The sequence below is a fragment of the Diorhabda sublineata genome, chromosome 3 (genome assembly GCF_026230105.1).
Source record: "Diorhabda sublineata isolate icDioSubl1.1 chromosome 3, icDioSubl1.1, whole genome shotgun sequence".
NCBI classification, from domain to species: Eukaryota; Metazoa; Arthropoda; class Insecta; order Coleoptera; family Chrysomelidae; genus Diorhabda; species Diorhabda sublineata.
In genome coordinates, this window is record NC_079476.1 from 25454303 (window position 1) to 25469773 (window position 15471).

Below are 15471 nucleotides of genomic sequence, written 5' to 3' on the forward strand. Positions count from 1 at the left end.
TTATTTTTTATATCCAGTAGAAAGTGGAGTTATGACTTTTATGAATTTGAGTCTAATTGTAAAAACAAAACTTGAATTTCTAGTTAGTCTACAAGTATCCAGGTAGATCATCCCAGGGTATCCAAGTTGTGCAAGAGTTTTAGGACTTTACACCTCCATAAACCGACCAGCGAAACAACTAGGGGAAGGAGAAGGATTTGGGATCTGTGAAGGTTGCTTTGGCCCTTCAGCAAGGGTCTGGTATTTACCCCAGCTCTAAACTGCTTTTACTCAAGCAGGATATCTTCTGGTCCTTTTTGAAGAAGGGCAAAAAGCCGTTGAAGAAGGGGAAGGAGATACAAGAAGGAAGGGGAGACCAAAGAAAAAATGGTTGGATGCAATTTTGAAGGATATTGGAGCGTAGAAGTGGAGGATAGCAACCTGTGAAGGAGAATTTTGAAATAAGTTAAAGACCGACGAGAAAAGAAAAATAACTCATTGGCGTTAAAGGCCTGTAGTATTATAAATATATATATGTACATACAAGTATTTTTTGTCGGAACAGTATTATAAATGGTTCCTGATTTCTGATTATAGCTTTTCCGAGGAAAAAAATATGAGGTTATCGTTTCAAAAAAATATATATATATTTACACACATTTACAATTTTGCATTCTAGAAATAAGGCACTTTTGACTTAAAATTGTTTAAAACACGAATGCCTAAAACTTAACATAGAATTTTAAAAATCTAATTCGCACAAAAAAAACATTTAAAAATTAATATAATTGGATAAAAAAAATTTGATAGACTAGACAAATTATTTTCTAAAAATTAAATCGTATTTAAACTTAAAATACACAGAGGAAAAATTGGAAATAGTGATTGGAACGATTTAAAAAGGGTGCCCGATGAAAAATACATTTCCATCGATACATAATTGGCAAATAAAAATTTCGAATGTTATTTTAGTCCAAATTCCAGATCAGTTCACTAAAATAATAAAACGGTGAATAAATAACAGAATAAGGGTTGTTTGGGCTGGGATAAAAAAAAGCTAGGAACACCCACAGTCATGGATAGGATAGCAAAAGAAAACCAAAACATGTTGAATCTTCTTTGAAATAATGGTGGTTACAAAGGACGACGATGACTAGGGAGGAAATCTAGAAGCAATGATAACTAAGGGTATTACATCAGAAAGGCGAAGGTATATCTGGACAAAACAATAATAAGACCAACAATGAGCTACGTCGATTCTTAACAAAGTAGAAGAAGTGGGGTTGAATATAAGAGAAAGAAGAATACTAGGGGGTAAAAGTTGGGAGATTTATGGCTAAGAAGAAATACGGTATTTATATGGAGAAATAAAACTAATAAAAGAGTGGTTGGATCAAATACAAAGAAAGCAACAAAAAATTATGAACATAGAATGAGGAGGAATGAGAAAAACCAAGGAAGATATGGTGATTTAAGACCTAAGAAAGAAAAAATAATTCAGGACTGGAAAACGGAAATAAAAAATAGAAAACAGTGAGAGGGTATCAAATCCGAGTTATAAAAAAGTCTCGGTGTTGCACTTACATTTTTTTTCTATTTTCCAAATATTTAATGAAGTTCAATTATGTTTAAAATAGTTTTTGGAACAACTAATTCCAATTAAATAAAAAATCAAGTAACTAATTATTGAATAAAAATATTACGAAAACTGTAAACTCCAAAAACAGTAGATAATCTCATTAATGAACTTTGTTTTGGATTTGTTGTGGAAACATTAAAAAATTTTAAAAATATTTCTTCGGGACACCATTTTTACAATTTTTAAAATTGTTTTTTAAACAAATTTTTAATATAAAATATTTTCTGTGATTTTTGAGTTGTAATGAAAAGAATTTTTGTTTGCGGAAATATAAATTAAAGTAATCATAAAATCAAGTGAAAATTTTGTTTTTGAAAAATATTATTAAATTCCTATTAAAATAGATTTATTTCGGATTATTATTTAATAAAAAGCGATATATTTCTTTATTTGAGTATCCAATATTTAAAAATAACTTCATAAATAAAAGAAACAAGTTTAGGATACTAAATATTTTGCAAAAATATTGTTTTATCATAAAACAAGATATAAATGTTTAAAAAACAATTTAAAATTGATCGTTCTTTAATAGTAAATAAATACTCTTATTTTAACACTGTAAGCATAAGATGAGCAAAAAACTAAATATATACCTATTATTGTAACACAGCTTTTTTTAATAAATTAATTTTATAGTATTTTCAAATCATATTCTACATTTTTTTTTCAATACGAATATTTAAATACTTATTTTATTAGCAATAAAGGCAGTGCGTACAACCAACATTCATTTACATTACTTTTCCAAATTATGCGCAAGTGTGATCAATAAATTAAAAAAAAACAAAAATAGAATATTTTTAATTCTAAATCATAATTTTTTCAATATCTAAAGAGTCTATTTTAACTTCTAATTGGTATTTTTAAGTAAATTAAAAAGTATTGAATACTTTCAAAACACCCTGTAATTATTTTTATTATTATGAGAAAAAAGTTCTTGAAGGAAAATTTTGAAACAGAAACTATAAGTACTATCTGAAATTTAAGTGTAAAAAAATTTAAAAGGATATTGGAGAGACATTTCATACTGTAAACAAACTAATTAGGTCATTATACTTTCATTCGATAATTATAAAATTTTGTAACTTCTTCATTGTTTGTATAAATTGTTCCAGGGCTGAATGGATCACTATACTATCTCTATTTGATCATGGAATCTCCTGTAACTTCTTCATTGTTGGGATAAACTGTTCCAAGACTGAATTGGCCAATATACTATCTCTATTCGATCATCCAATCTTCTGGAACTTCTTAATTGTTAAAATAAACTGTTCCAAGGCTAAATAGATCATTATACTTCCTCTCTATGATTATCAAATCTTCTGGAAATTCCAATTGTTGAGATAAACTATTCTAATGCTAAATAAGTCATTATGCTTTCTCTATTAGATTATTGAATCCTTCGGAACTTCTTAATTGTCAAGATAAACTGTTGTATCACTACTTATTGCTCAATTTTTTGATAACCCCTTATTCATTCTGTAAGTTCTTTGGAATTTTTATAAACACTCTGCAATATATGATAACTGCATAATAAGATACGCAAAGGCCAAGTTACAGGATGAACACACTGTAGGTAAACAGTTTACCTGAAGACGATAACATTGCTATTGAAATTATCATCACTCAGTGTAATTGTGAGTGTTGGTGGTGTAGTGGTAGTGTATACAGTCATTCAGGAATATTTGGGAAAAAATCTCATAAAGTTGAAAAAATGTAGGACGGAGGGAGAGCCAAGAGACTAACATCATAGGGAAAAGGAATATTGGAGGGAGCAACGGGGAAAGTGAAAATAGTCAAATTATTTAAAACTAGTGCTTTGATAAAAATGGGGCACCTCGAAATTAAATCTTGAGTTAATATTTAATGATTGTAACAATTTATTGTGATGATTTAGAAAAAGTTGCTTGAACAAGATAGTACATATATTTGTATATTTAATTGTATTTGAAATTTATTTTTTTTATAAATATATCATGTCACACACACTATCTTTTAACAATATTTTTTTAAGAAGGATTACAAAACTTTGTTCTAATCAACGTGTCAAATTCCTTTCACACTTATTTCACTTTCGTTTGACAAATTATTTACATATACACAAATAGCAATAATAATTTATAATTCAACACCCGAAAAAAATCTTATTAGTCATAATTATATATATATATATATATATATATATATATATATATATATATATATATATATATATATATATATATATGAAAAGTTCACAAATATTGAGTATCTTTTAGAAACCCAACACAATGATACTACAAAAAATAAATAATCTACATACTAGATAAATAAATTATAATAGGACGGCTACCACTTCAATTGAATCCATTATTTTTCCCCATATTTATTTATTATAATATTGGAAGTAAATTTTATTAAAAAACCAAACAAAACCATATTTTCTAGTGTGAGTCCAATTTAGTAATAGTTACATTATTGGTTTGGTACATTTGAAATACTCGCAAATAGATCCTTGTTAATATCAACATAAATTGATACATTTGAACTACTAACATTTTAATCTTTATAAACTTTTGAATTTTAACGAAAAAAAAAATAGATTGTGTTACTAATTAATATAAAAATAAATCCTTGTTAATGTTAACATAAATTGGTACATTTGAACTACCAGTTTAAGATATCTCTATTGAGATTATATTGGGAAATAAAACAGTTCTAGATGTCAACCTCAATCATTTTAGTATATATATTTTTTGGTACATTTGAACTACCATCATTTTGATTTTTTTTTAAAGCTGGGCCTTTTAAAATAAATCATAAAATATATCTATATATCTCTATCAATTTGCTTATCTAGCTTTTAGTAACTGACTAGAAAAATCCAATTCAACTTTTTCAAAAATTATACAAGTCAGATTTTTATCGGGTAGGTAATTTTATATCACAATTTTTAACGTTACTTATTTGAAAGTAGCACCATTACACTTTATAATTTTTTTCATCAGCTTATCTTTTCCTTTAAAGAATCATTAAAAAAAATTAATAAAGCTAAGTCATCGCTATTCAAGGCACAAACGGCTTAGCAGAAAATGTAAACTAACCTATTTGTTTTAGATTTCGATAAACTTAATTTTCTTTTTGTTTGTTTAATAGGAAATGAAAATTTTACATCGAATTTTTTCAACAAGGCACTTTGATATACCCTAAAATTTTTAATATCGATGACTTATACTTTACATTGTTTTTTTTTTCAACAATTATTTGTGTAACTACTTGAATTTGAGCTGAAAAGGGCATTTCATTACATATTATAAGGCAGCTAGACTGGACTTTGGTTATACATCAAACTTCACACAAATACATTTTTCGTGTTTTTTTACTTGTACAAAAGGACTATTGTGTGATTAAAATTTGTGACAAAATCAATTTTAATTACCCTTGTGTAGTAGCTTGAGAGTTGGTATCATTGGACAGCTATTGAACATTAGAAAGATTCGACCGTTGGACACAGTATGTGAATTTGTACAAAATGAATTTGAAAACTGTCATGTGATTATAAAACCCTACAAACAGAAGCACCGAATAGCTTCAACTGAAGGTTTGAGCGAAAAATGTAAAACTGCAATCAAAGAAGCTTTTCCTGATGACACTGGGAACCGACCAAATAAATGGTGTTTCAAGCTCCATGAGGTGATGCAACATCAAAAGTGACAGTTCGATTGTTTCCAGAGGAATTGAAAAAGTAGACATATGAATAAAGACTATAGGAGACTTGAGAATGGAAGTTAAAATGAAGAAATGTAAAAGGATGGTAGTAAATCAAAAAAGAGAACACGAGGAAGATGTAATAACAAAAATATAAAGAATAGACTTGAATACTTGGCAGTTATTTCACCGAAGATGAAGAAATAGTAAATATGAGATAGCGAACAGAATAACAAAAGCAAATAAATAAGACAAATTTAAAGAAAAGGGAAGAAGCCGAAGAAGAGTAGAATAGTAGCAGTAGAGATGAAACAACTGAAGAAAATGAGGATAGAAAATACAAAATTGTTAAATTGATATGGACACAAAAAGAACGGTCTAATAAGAAAAGAGACAGATGCAAAAAGACATAAGAAAAGAAGAACGAGAACAAGTAGCAGAGGAAGAAGGAAGATAAGGGAAAACAAAGCAGCGAAGAAACAAAAGGAATAGGAAAAAAGGGATGAAATGACACCGAAAACTAAAATTTCAATACTCTGAGTTTTGAAATGATATAGAGGGTTCTAGAGAAGATGAAATTTTATTCACACAAGAACTAGTTGTACGATTAACAAAAGAAAATAATAAAAAACACAAAGATAATAAAAAAACACAAATTTTTTTACCTTTCCTTGGCGGAAAAACCTTTTTTTTTTATTTTTTCTTCGATCAAATAATAGTAATAGCGATAACGAAACCGGGCTTTTGGCAAGAATAGCATGCCCGCGGCATCACTCCGGAATCAAAGACTCAAAAAAACGGGGTTCCACCCCTATCAGTCACCAAACGTCACACGTACACCGGCCCGCCTTGATTGTCGTTGTCGTCTAAATTGATTTTGTTGAGGGAAGTGAGACCGCCGTCGTCGAAGAACCTCCTAAACGTAAATTCGAAGAATCCGTGAAAGAGATTCGAATTATCGACTAATTCGTCGGAATTGTTCGAGTCTATCGATGTCGAATTTCGGAGTTTATCGGGATCGATCGGGTCGAAATTCGACGTGTCCGTCGGGTATTCGATGCGCGGTTTGTAAGGAGCCGGTTGACGTCGCAGACCTTTTTCAAAATCGATATCCTTGAAAAACGGATGAGATTTTACTTCACTAGCATTTTTTCCGAGACGCTTTTCGGCGCTACAACACAATTTTAATATCAAGTCCGTACTATCCGGTGAAAGATTGGCTTGTTTCGGTATTTGTAGGGTCGTTTCCCAATTTATCACCTAAACAAAAAAAAACAAATATAAATTTAATAAACATACACTATACTTTAAATAATCGAAATCCATAAGTAATAAATACGTCCACTGCAATACACCTTGCAGTCGGTCCTGTTCTAATATATTAATCGAGACTAACATTTGGTGAATGCGTCGGTTATACATTTCCTGGAAAGTCTATACGACGACAATTTCTTTGTATTGTTTTTATAAGCTGTTTACATTGCGTTGTGATTTTTTTGCAGTCAATTTTTTTGTTTAGAAATCCAAAATCTGAATTATCTAGAAAGCCGATGGATTTTAGATTATTTAAGAGAGTCGTTTTGGCTTTACAACATCTCATTATACTTATACTCCTCCACAAGTTTGGGAATTTCTTTTTCTTTCGGCACGCTAAAAATATTTGAATGTTTATTTTTTTACTACTTACTTTGAATTGTGTCTCGGCGGGAGTGTTTGCCAAAAACGGCGGTTGACCGACCAACATTTCATACAAAATAACACCGACGCTCCACCAATCACACACGTGCGTATATCCCTTTCTCTGCAATACTTCTGGTGCTATATAATTCGGAGTTCCTACTAGAGAATGCGCCAAACATCGATGTTCGCGTCTTCTCCGCCTTTCTAACGGTTTACAATTACACTCCTCGTTCCAATCGTCTATCGGATCCATGGAATCTTGTCTACTATGATCTCCTGGAATAACAAAAGAAATCGTATCAATTTGGTACCTGGAATTCAGTGAGGGTTTGAAATTACCGTTAGGTTGGTAATATTTGGAATTATGCGTCCATCGAAAACCGGTACACAAACCGAAATCTGTCAATTTGATGTGACCATCTTTATCTATCAGAATATTATCGGGTTTAATATCTCTGTGGATAAATCCCATTTTATGTACGCTTTCAACTGCGCAAGTTAATTCTGCTATGTAGAACCTGTAAAAAAATTAATTAATAATAAAATATTGAATTATTTGATATACATGGAAATAATGAAAATTTTCATAATTTTTTTATTATAATTTGTAAAATAATCAAGTTAAGATACAGGTACTACCGTTTGTTAAGAAATTAGGTCTCAAAGCCGCCCCTGTCCAATAGAACATTTGGAATGAGATTGTGCACTACTATACATGGAAATAATGAAAATTTTCATGATTTTTTCATATTTGCCAAAATAATCAAGTTAATATGTAGGGACTATTTTTTTATGAAATCACATATATTCATAGGCCAGCCCTGCACATCAGAACATTTGTAATGATATTATACTCTGGATATACATGGAAATAATGAAAATTTTCATGATTTTTTCAATATAATCCCCAAAATTATCAAGTTAAGATACAGGGACTACCATTTGTTAAGAAATTAGGTCTCAAAGCCACCCCTGCCCGATAGAAGATTTTAAATGAAATTGTGAGCTAATGTACATAGAAATAATGAAAATCTTGTTGATTTTTTCAATATAATTTCCAAAATAATCGAGTTAAAATACAATTACTGAAAGAAAATTGAGAACATACCTCGCCAGTACTTCTTGAAATATTCCTAATTTGATTAATAAGGACATTAGATCACCCCCAGGTATATAATCCATGACAAAATACAAAATATCTGAATCTTGAAAAGAATAATAAAGTTTGACGACCCATTCATTATCGGCTTCAGCTAAAATATCCCTTTCAGCTTTAACATGAGCTACCTGATTCCTTTTCAACACTTCGGATTTCCTTAAAGTTTTCATTGCGTATAGATGATTGGTGTCGATTTTTCTTACCAATGTTACTTCACCAAAAGCTCCGACGCCTATTGGTTTTATCCTTACAAACATACTTTTATCCATTTTAGCCCTTTTCAACCTGAAATAGGATTTGGATTAAGTACAACGTAAGCGAATCACTCGATTAAAATTAATAACCTTATATAATTCGATTCCTTCTGCGACAACATCTTCCTCATTTGCGCCTGAGCCTCAGAACTCAATCCTATTTTGTTCATTTCTTTCTCCAATTGCATCCGTCTGAACTGGCGTTGCTTGTACGATTTAATAACATTTTCGATATGTTGTTCCATGAAAAATTTAAAAGCTTGCGGCGAATAATTCTTCACTTTACCATCTCGACGTTCTTCTTCTTTTTCTTTGCTAATCTTCTTCCGTTCTGGTATAGGTGATTGATGTTTGATCTTAGTGTATGGAGGTAGTTGAGGCGGTGTTTCACTGGATTTCGTTTCGCTGTTACCATTCACTAGGTGATTATTTTTGACGGAAGATGATGCTGAGAAAAATATATAATTAGCAAAGGCAGTGAACGTGTTAATATCCCAATATTACCTGTCGGAGGTAACGGCGGGGCTCCGTTATCTGAATACTGATTCCTACTATCTCCGCTACTAGTTGATTGTGGACTATCAGATCTACATTCATTATTAACGACTGGAGAATATTTTCTTTGTAACGAAGGGTGGACATGAGGACTCGCCCTTGGAGACATAGAACTATCCACAGTATACACTTGAACGTGGTTATCATCAGAGGAATAAGGTGGTGGTGGTAAGGGAGGATGAGTTGCCATACCACGTTGGGCTTTTGCTTTAGCTTGCATGGTACTAGCGTAACTCGGGGGCTCGGTAGTTGGAACAGTAACTGGTTGAACGTTGTTTGATGGACTAGCTGAGGGAAGAGGAGCGGCAGGTTTTGTACCGTTCGTGTAGCTGTAAACAAAAATAATGATAAAATTAAACATTAAATATATTTTTTTTCAAATATATTTATAAACATTTACCCTTTCTGTTGGATAGATACAGTATACGAAGGCGGTGGAGCAGATATTGCAGGTGGGGTAGTGCTTGTTGGCGATGGAAGTTGTGGTGATGTTGGCGCAATGGCAGTTTGCAGTACTGGTTTCTGAACTTGAGTACTTTTTACGGATTGCATAATAATTGGAGGTTGGGATATTGTTTGTCGTGCACCCCAAGCTTGTAAGGGTGTCGGTCGCGCCATTGCCGTTGGAGTTGCGTTCGTTGAAACCTAAATTAAAATATCACTCACACTATTTCCATTTTTTATATCTATTTAATTTGAATATTGATTTTCAACATACTGGTATAGGACTGGGAGATCCAGTAGATGCCGATCCTGAATAAATACCAGATGAAGGGCTCTTCCTGAAATCCTGAGTAGGACTCTGTCTATTCTGAATTGATGCTGAATAAGAAGGTGGAGGAGGAGGACCGTTTGCTGGACTGGCTGGTATTAGAGGATACGGTGGTGGTGGTTCTGATGTTGAAGCTGTACTACTTTGATACAAGCTCAAAGCCTGCATCTGCTGCGAAAGTTGTTGTTGTACTTGTGGACCATTCTGAACGACCATTGGTTGACGACCAGAAGAAGTTGAGGTACTGCTTACAGGACTTGTTCCTCTCTATAAAAATCACAATTATTATAATGTATCGAAATCAATGTGGTGACATACTTGTTGTAAGGCAGGTGAATTGTACACTTGCCCCACAGCTGATGTCCTTGCTGGTACCACAGGAGCAGGTGACATTCTTTTAAACATCTGTTGTACATTACTAGGAACTGGTGGTGCTTGATACCCTCCAGCTCCACCTACAACGTGAGGTGGAGGTGGCGGAGGTGTATTTCTCGGAGGTGGCGGAGGCGGAGGTTCATTAAAACTTGGAGAATATCGATTATGTAAATCGGCGATTAGTCTTGGACTATCAGAACGTGAACTTCCTGCACCACTGTCTAAAGCTGGGCTTCCACGTGGTAGTACTAATTCTCGTTCAATGCTGGGTTTCCTCATGAGTTTAGTATAGCTAGGAGAAGTAGTCTTTAAACCTGTAGAGGGATCAATTGATTGTTTGCTGAGGTATTCTAGGGCAATATCAACTCGACCACTGTAAAGTTGTAAAGCTCGAATAGAAGATTCCTGTTGAACAAATATATATATATTTTTTTTGTAGTGCTGTAAATACCACTATTTATTAATAATTTACCTCTGAAAAACCCAGTTGTCTCAACTGTATAACATCTTTATCATTCACATTTCCTCCAGAAGTAGAGCTCAAAGAACTAACCCCGCTAGTTGCTGAAAAACTTGATATAGTGCTGGCAGCACTGGAGCTCATTGCTTCGCTACTGCTTTTTGCAAATGGCCTTAAAGAATTCTGGATTTCTTCCATAGCTTTTTGGTGATAGCCCGGTGACCGGGCCGGTGTGCTTGGATTCATGATGATTTGAATGCGGGACTGTTGGCCCATACTGGGCCTCACACGAGGCTCACAACTTTTTTACATTGACACCAACTATATAATTATTTTTTGATATGTGATATTAGAGCCGATTGGAGTATTTGTACCTTCTTTTACTGAAATAGAATACTTTTATTGAAAATGTTGAATCAAATCTTATAAATGTGACAACTATCATACAAGGAAAGTTATTAGCTGGTTTCCATTTACATCAAATTCAAATTATTCTCACCTGCAACAATATAACTCAGTTGAATGCACGTACCTTTTCAATCTCACAAGTGAAACCTAACTGAGTTTTTACCAGCAATCTGCTCAAGCTTGCTTTAGTGAGTTTGGTGAACTCAGATTGAAAGTGAGGTTAATAACATCACATTTTCAGATCTTACGAACAAAATAAGCAAGTAAGTACGCAATACTAAATTATTGAAAACAGTTATCAATGTAAATAATCTTATAAATAATATTATTTTAGTTATGCCGTTTCTTTCACTGCAAGTAACAGTTGGATCACCAATGATAATGGTAAATTTTATATTGTTATTAAGAGTATTAATTCACATTATGTATAAGATACTCACATAACTTAGTGTCTCAGTTCACTTGAATGTAATTGGAAAGCAGCTAATATCTTAATTTCATAGAATTAATTCTTAAATAAAAAAATATTTAAACTGTGAACAAGTATTTAATTAACAAAGTTGGGTACTTAAATGTGAATTATAATAAAATTTAATCATAATTTGTAAATATTATACCTTTGCACAAATATATTAATCTTGCTAATATATTATTTCATGTTATTTTACAATCACTTAGCAACATCAACTATTTCATATATGATAAGATAGATGATATAAAAGCATTCTTGGCAGAATATGTCATAGCTAATACCTGCTTTATCTATTCCTATACTTTGGTAGAACAAAAACATCTATTGATGAATAATGACTAATTCATCATAATATAAATGTAGTATTTTTAAATAACCACTGATGAAATCACACAATTTTGAAAGATACAAGAACACTTGAAAGTGATAAAATTTCAAAATTAGTTAAATAGATTGAATTAGATTGCATCCAACGTATTATAATAAATTTAGCATTATTTTGTCGACTTAAAACTAGTGACTACATCCTACATTATACAGTCTAGTATTACAATTATTAAAAAAGAATAATTAAACTACCTGTTACTTTTAGCATTATATTATTAACTTATACACAGTAAACTGAAATTACCAGATATATGTATGAAGATTATTGATAAAATATTTATGCATTGTTAAAGTTAAAAGTATGTGCCAAATTTCAAAGAGATGTCTCATTCTGCATACCAGTACGCATTCCATAAGAATTACTTAATTCAGCAATAATCAATGATTTGATTTAGAATGAAAATTACAAACATTTTTTAAAGCTTCGTACAATAATTACCTTTTCAATATGCAAAAATATTTAAGAATCTGCTGCAGTCTTTGGAATGACAGATTTTAGTGTCAAGTCAATCTATCTCATTCTATGTGATGAATTTTGAGGACACTTCTTCACTTTATTACAATTTTTGGTACACGGTAGTTACATATTACACTTTTAATTATTACACGTTCAACGTATATCAAAAAATAAATTCATTTATAAAATTTAAAACCGCGAAAACAAGAAAAAATGTAATGAAAACAAAGAAAATTGAATTGAGTTTAGGGTTTAGTTGTCAGCCATTTTACTCAGTGTCAAATTCCAGAATCTGCCAACACAAGAAAAATAAAAACTAAAAATAATATTATCTAAATATAATTAACATCAATTTCAAAAGGACTTTTACAAAAAATATAGTAAACAAGATGTTTTTATTTCAATTAGTAGGATTCATTTGTCAATTTTTTTCCTGCAAATTCCATTACAAACTTGTTTTTATCTAGTAATTTTTTCGGTCTTATCTTGGCAATGCTTCCCTGCATTCCATAAAACAGGCAACATTCAAAGCCATAGGCGTAACAAATAATCGATAATACTCTCAATTAATTTACAAAATCATTTTTAATTATTAATAAGTTTCACGTAACTCATGAACAGATTGTTGTATTGGACGGTAATTTAAATTTAAAAAATAATTAACAGCTTGTATTCAGCACATTTCATTCGACTTATCGAAAATTAATATATCGACATTCAGTTGTATCTATTTATGGCCGCCAATGGTAGAAAATATTTCATGTTTTTTTAGAACAAAAACTACAGTAGTTCTTTCTCGTTTTATTTTATTTTTAAAGAGACGAGGTATGCAAGAGGCGTGGTTTCCGAGGAATTATTAAAAGGAACAAAAAAAATTATAATTGATGTGATTAACGTATTACTTGTCGCTAGTTTATATTAAAAAACAGCCGGTTTCCATGGAATTATTAAAATTTATTAATGAGCAGTGTATTTAAAACACGGTAGAACCTAACCTCAAACAAATTATATCATGGGGAAAGTGTTTTCGTCGATAAAAAATCCATTTAAAAATTTTAATTTAGAAAGCAGAGCACATAAAGTAATATCACAACCAAAACCAATTCCAGCACCGCGACATAAGAGGGATCAAGAAACTTACGAGCAAATGATACAAGGTTAAATATAAAATACATTTTAATATTAAAATAAAATTGTACTTTTCATTTACAGAATATCCAAAGGCGTTTGAGGAAAGTTTAAAGAAAAACGAAAAATTAGATAAGCATTTGAAGAATGTTTTTGTAGTTTCGCAAGATGTATGGTATAAGTATTGTCATATTTTGATTTTATATACTTATAAATTTTTTACGTGATAACAAATTTTATTTCAGCCGAATGTAAATATCAAACAAGAACCTAATCCTAATAGACCTCTTCCAGCTGACAGGAGTCCTGTTCCATCTTTTATATATGGAATAAAAGAACCAGATCCTGAAAAAATCCCGACGGGTAAAACCACTCTAGGAAATGTATTAGAATTTATATCGAGGCATCAAGAAGATCCAATAAACTATAACGCCCAGAAAATCGCTGAACAGTATGTTCTAGACGAAGCAACAGTTGGTAAGTTGATAACACATAATTAATATATTTTAAATTTTAGACAGTAATAATAATTGTAGGAAATATATTGAAATACTTCAGGGTGTTTGAGATGTATTTACCCCAAGAAACGAGAAGTGCGAAGGCTAAATTTGCAGGACCAAGTTTACCCAGAATTCACGTTATTAAAAATATTAGAAAACAACTTCCTCCACCTGATTTGTCAAAAAACCAGAATGACTAGGTGTAAACTAGGATTTCGAATTAATTGTTAATGTAGAAATGTTTGAAATAATAAAACGTATTAATTTGTTCTCTAATCGAAAATTTTTTAATTCATTCATATCTAAACGTGGAAATTAAGCATAAACCGGCTATATTTCCATTATTGGGTGAGCAAATTCATCAAAACGGCTAAATTTCCTATGAGGTACGAGGGTAATCGAGAAAGTAACATAGTTTGGTAATGGTAGTTTACATATGTCACAAATTACTTCATTCATAAATTGAGTTCGTATTGTTGTTCGCTATGATCACGTGATCATAGGTTGTACAGATTTAACGTGGTAATTACCAAACATTAAAGAATAATGAAAAAACTTAACCCAAAATAAATGAAGTCAAAACAGTAAATAGTAAAATATGGAGTTTTATGAAAATACTTAAATTGACTTTTCAATGCTTATTTGTTGTTAAACAATATACAATACAAGAGTTGATTCAACTCTCGAATAAAATGCTAATTAGCATTGTAATGTCAAACGGAACGTCAAATATGAGAACTCTCTTTGAGAATTAAAATAATAATAAAAAGTATTAATTTGTTCTCTAATCGAATTTTTTTTATACATTCATATCTAAACGTAAAAATTAAGCATAAACATGCTATGTTTCCATTAGGGCTGGACAAACAGATCGAAATGACTGAATTCCTATAAGGTACGAAGGTAGTCACTAGAAAAGTGAGGTTATATTTTTGACGTTTAGTGACATTCAACGCGTAAAAAATAGAAAGTTGGTTAACTTCGACGTCAAGAGCGCGAAAAAGTAGAAAGTTGGTTAACTTCGACATCAAGAGCGATTATTGTTAGGTTAGGTTGTGTGCGTTATCATAGTTTCTTAATAAGTTGAACTATGTTTGACATTTAAAAACGTATTCTTCAAAAGTTCAAATGGGGCATGATTTAATGAAGTAATTTTCATGTTCTAATCTAAACAAACCTTTTTCAGTTTAGTTTTTAATTACTTGACAAAATAAATTCAAATTACAAGTAAATCGGAATACTTGAATTAAAAATAGAAGATGGCAGCATTTGAAAATGTCATTAGCATTCATAATGAAAAACTCACTATTCAACTATGAATCAATTGTTTAATGGGACAAATAGGTAATTCAATAGGTTAGACTATTCTTCTTTTTTTTTCAAGTGATTTGGCTTTTATATGTATATTTACGCAGTAACCGAATATTTTATAGTCTTCTAGAAGAGATTTTGACAGTTGAGGATTTTATAAAAACGTCGAAATCAAAGTAAAACGTTACAAATTTTAATTTCTGGAATCAATTATCGAAACTTAGTATGTTCTGTTACATAATAAATTT

The 15471-nt window shown here is 31.1% G+C and overlaps 2 protein-coding genes across 3 annotated transcripts; one reads left to right on the forward strand and one right to left on the reverse strand.

Moving 5' to 3' along the window:
- Positions 1 to 601: 601 nt before the first annotated feature.
- Positions 602 to 12707, reverse strand: LOC130441965 (serine/threonine-protein kinase Warts). Its single transcript, XM_056775898.1, has 11 exons — positions 12267 to 12707; positions 10573 to 10943; positions 10044 to 10505; positions 9672 to 9992; positions 9354 to 9598; positions 8903 to 9282; positions 8489 to 8846; positions 8094 to 8429; positions 7325 to 7503; positions 6993 to 7261; positions 602 to 6565 (listed from the first exon to the last, which is right to left on the reverse strand). The coding sequence occupies exons 2-11, from the start codon at positions 10834 to 10836 to the stop codon at positions 6134 to 6136; spliced, it is 3246 nt and encodes a 1081-aa protein (XP_056631876.1). The 5' UTR covers positions 10837 to 10943; positions 12267 to 12707; the 3' UTR covers positions 602 to 6133.
- Positions 12708 to 13083: 376 nt separating this feature from the next.
- Positions 13084 to 14188, forward strand: LOC130441967 (protein NDUFAF4 homolog). 2 transcript variants are annotated; one of them, XM_056775901.1, is made up of 4 exons: positions 13084 to 13441; positions 13497 to 13582; positions 13658 to 13889; positions 13949 to 14188. In XM_056775901.1, exons 1-4 carry the CDS (start codon positions 13297 to 13299, stop codon positions 14110 to 14112), a joined length of 627 nt encoding a protein of 208 aa, XP_056631879.1. In that variant the 5' UTR covers positions 13084 to 13296; the 3' UTR covers positions 14113 to 14188. The 2 variants fall into 2 exon arrangements, with proteins under 2 accessions (XP_056631879.1, XP_056631878.1); XM_056775900.1 differs by having other exon boundaries at positions 13099 to 13441; positions 13934 to 14188.
- The last annotated feature ends 1283 nt before the right edge of the window (positions 14189 to 15471 follow it).

Excerpts from the sequence above, each read along its gene's own strand:
- LOC130441967 (XM_056775900.1), top strand. The coding sequence starts at position 13,297 with ATGGGGAAAGTGTTTTCGTCGATAAAAAATCCATTTAAAAATTTTAAT. Across the intron at positions 13,583-13,657 it reads TTTTTGTAGTTTCGCAAGAT|CCGAATGTAAATATCAAACA; the intron begins GTATGGTATAAG and ends ATTTTATTTCAG. Across the intron at positions 13,890-13,933 it reads TCTAGACGAAGCAACAGTTG|TAATAATAATTGTAGGAAAT; the intron begins GTAAGTTGATAA and ends AATTTTAGACAG.
- LOC130441965 (XM_056775898.1), bottom strand. The coding sequence starts at position 10,836 with ATGGGCCAACAGTCCCGCATTCAAATCATCATGAATCCAAGCACACCG. Across the intron at positions 8,847-8,902 it reads CCCGCCGTTACCTCCGACAG|CATCATCTTCCGTCAAAAAT; the intron begins GTAATATTGGGA and ends TATTTTTCTCAG. Across the intron at positions 8,430-8,488 it reads AAGGAATCGAATTATATAAG|GTTGAAAAGGGCTAAAATGG; the intron begins GTTATTAATTTT and ends ATCCTATTTCAG.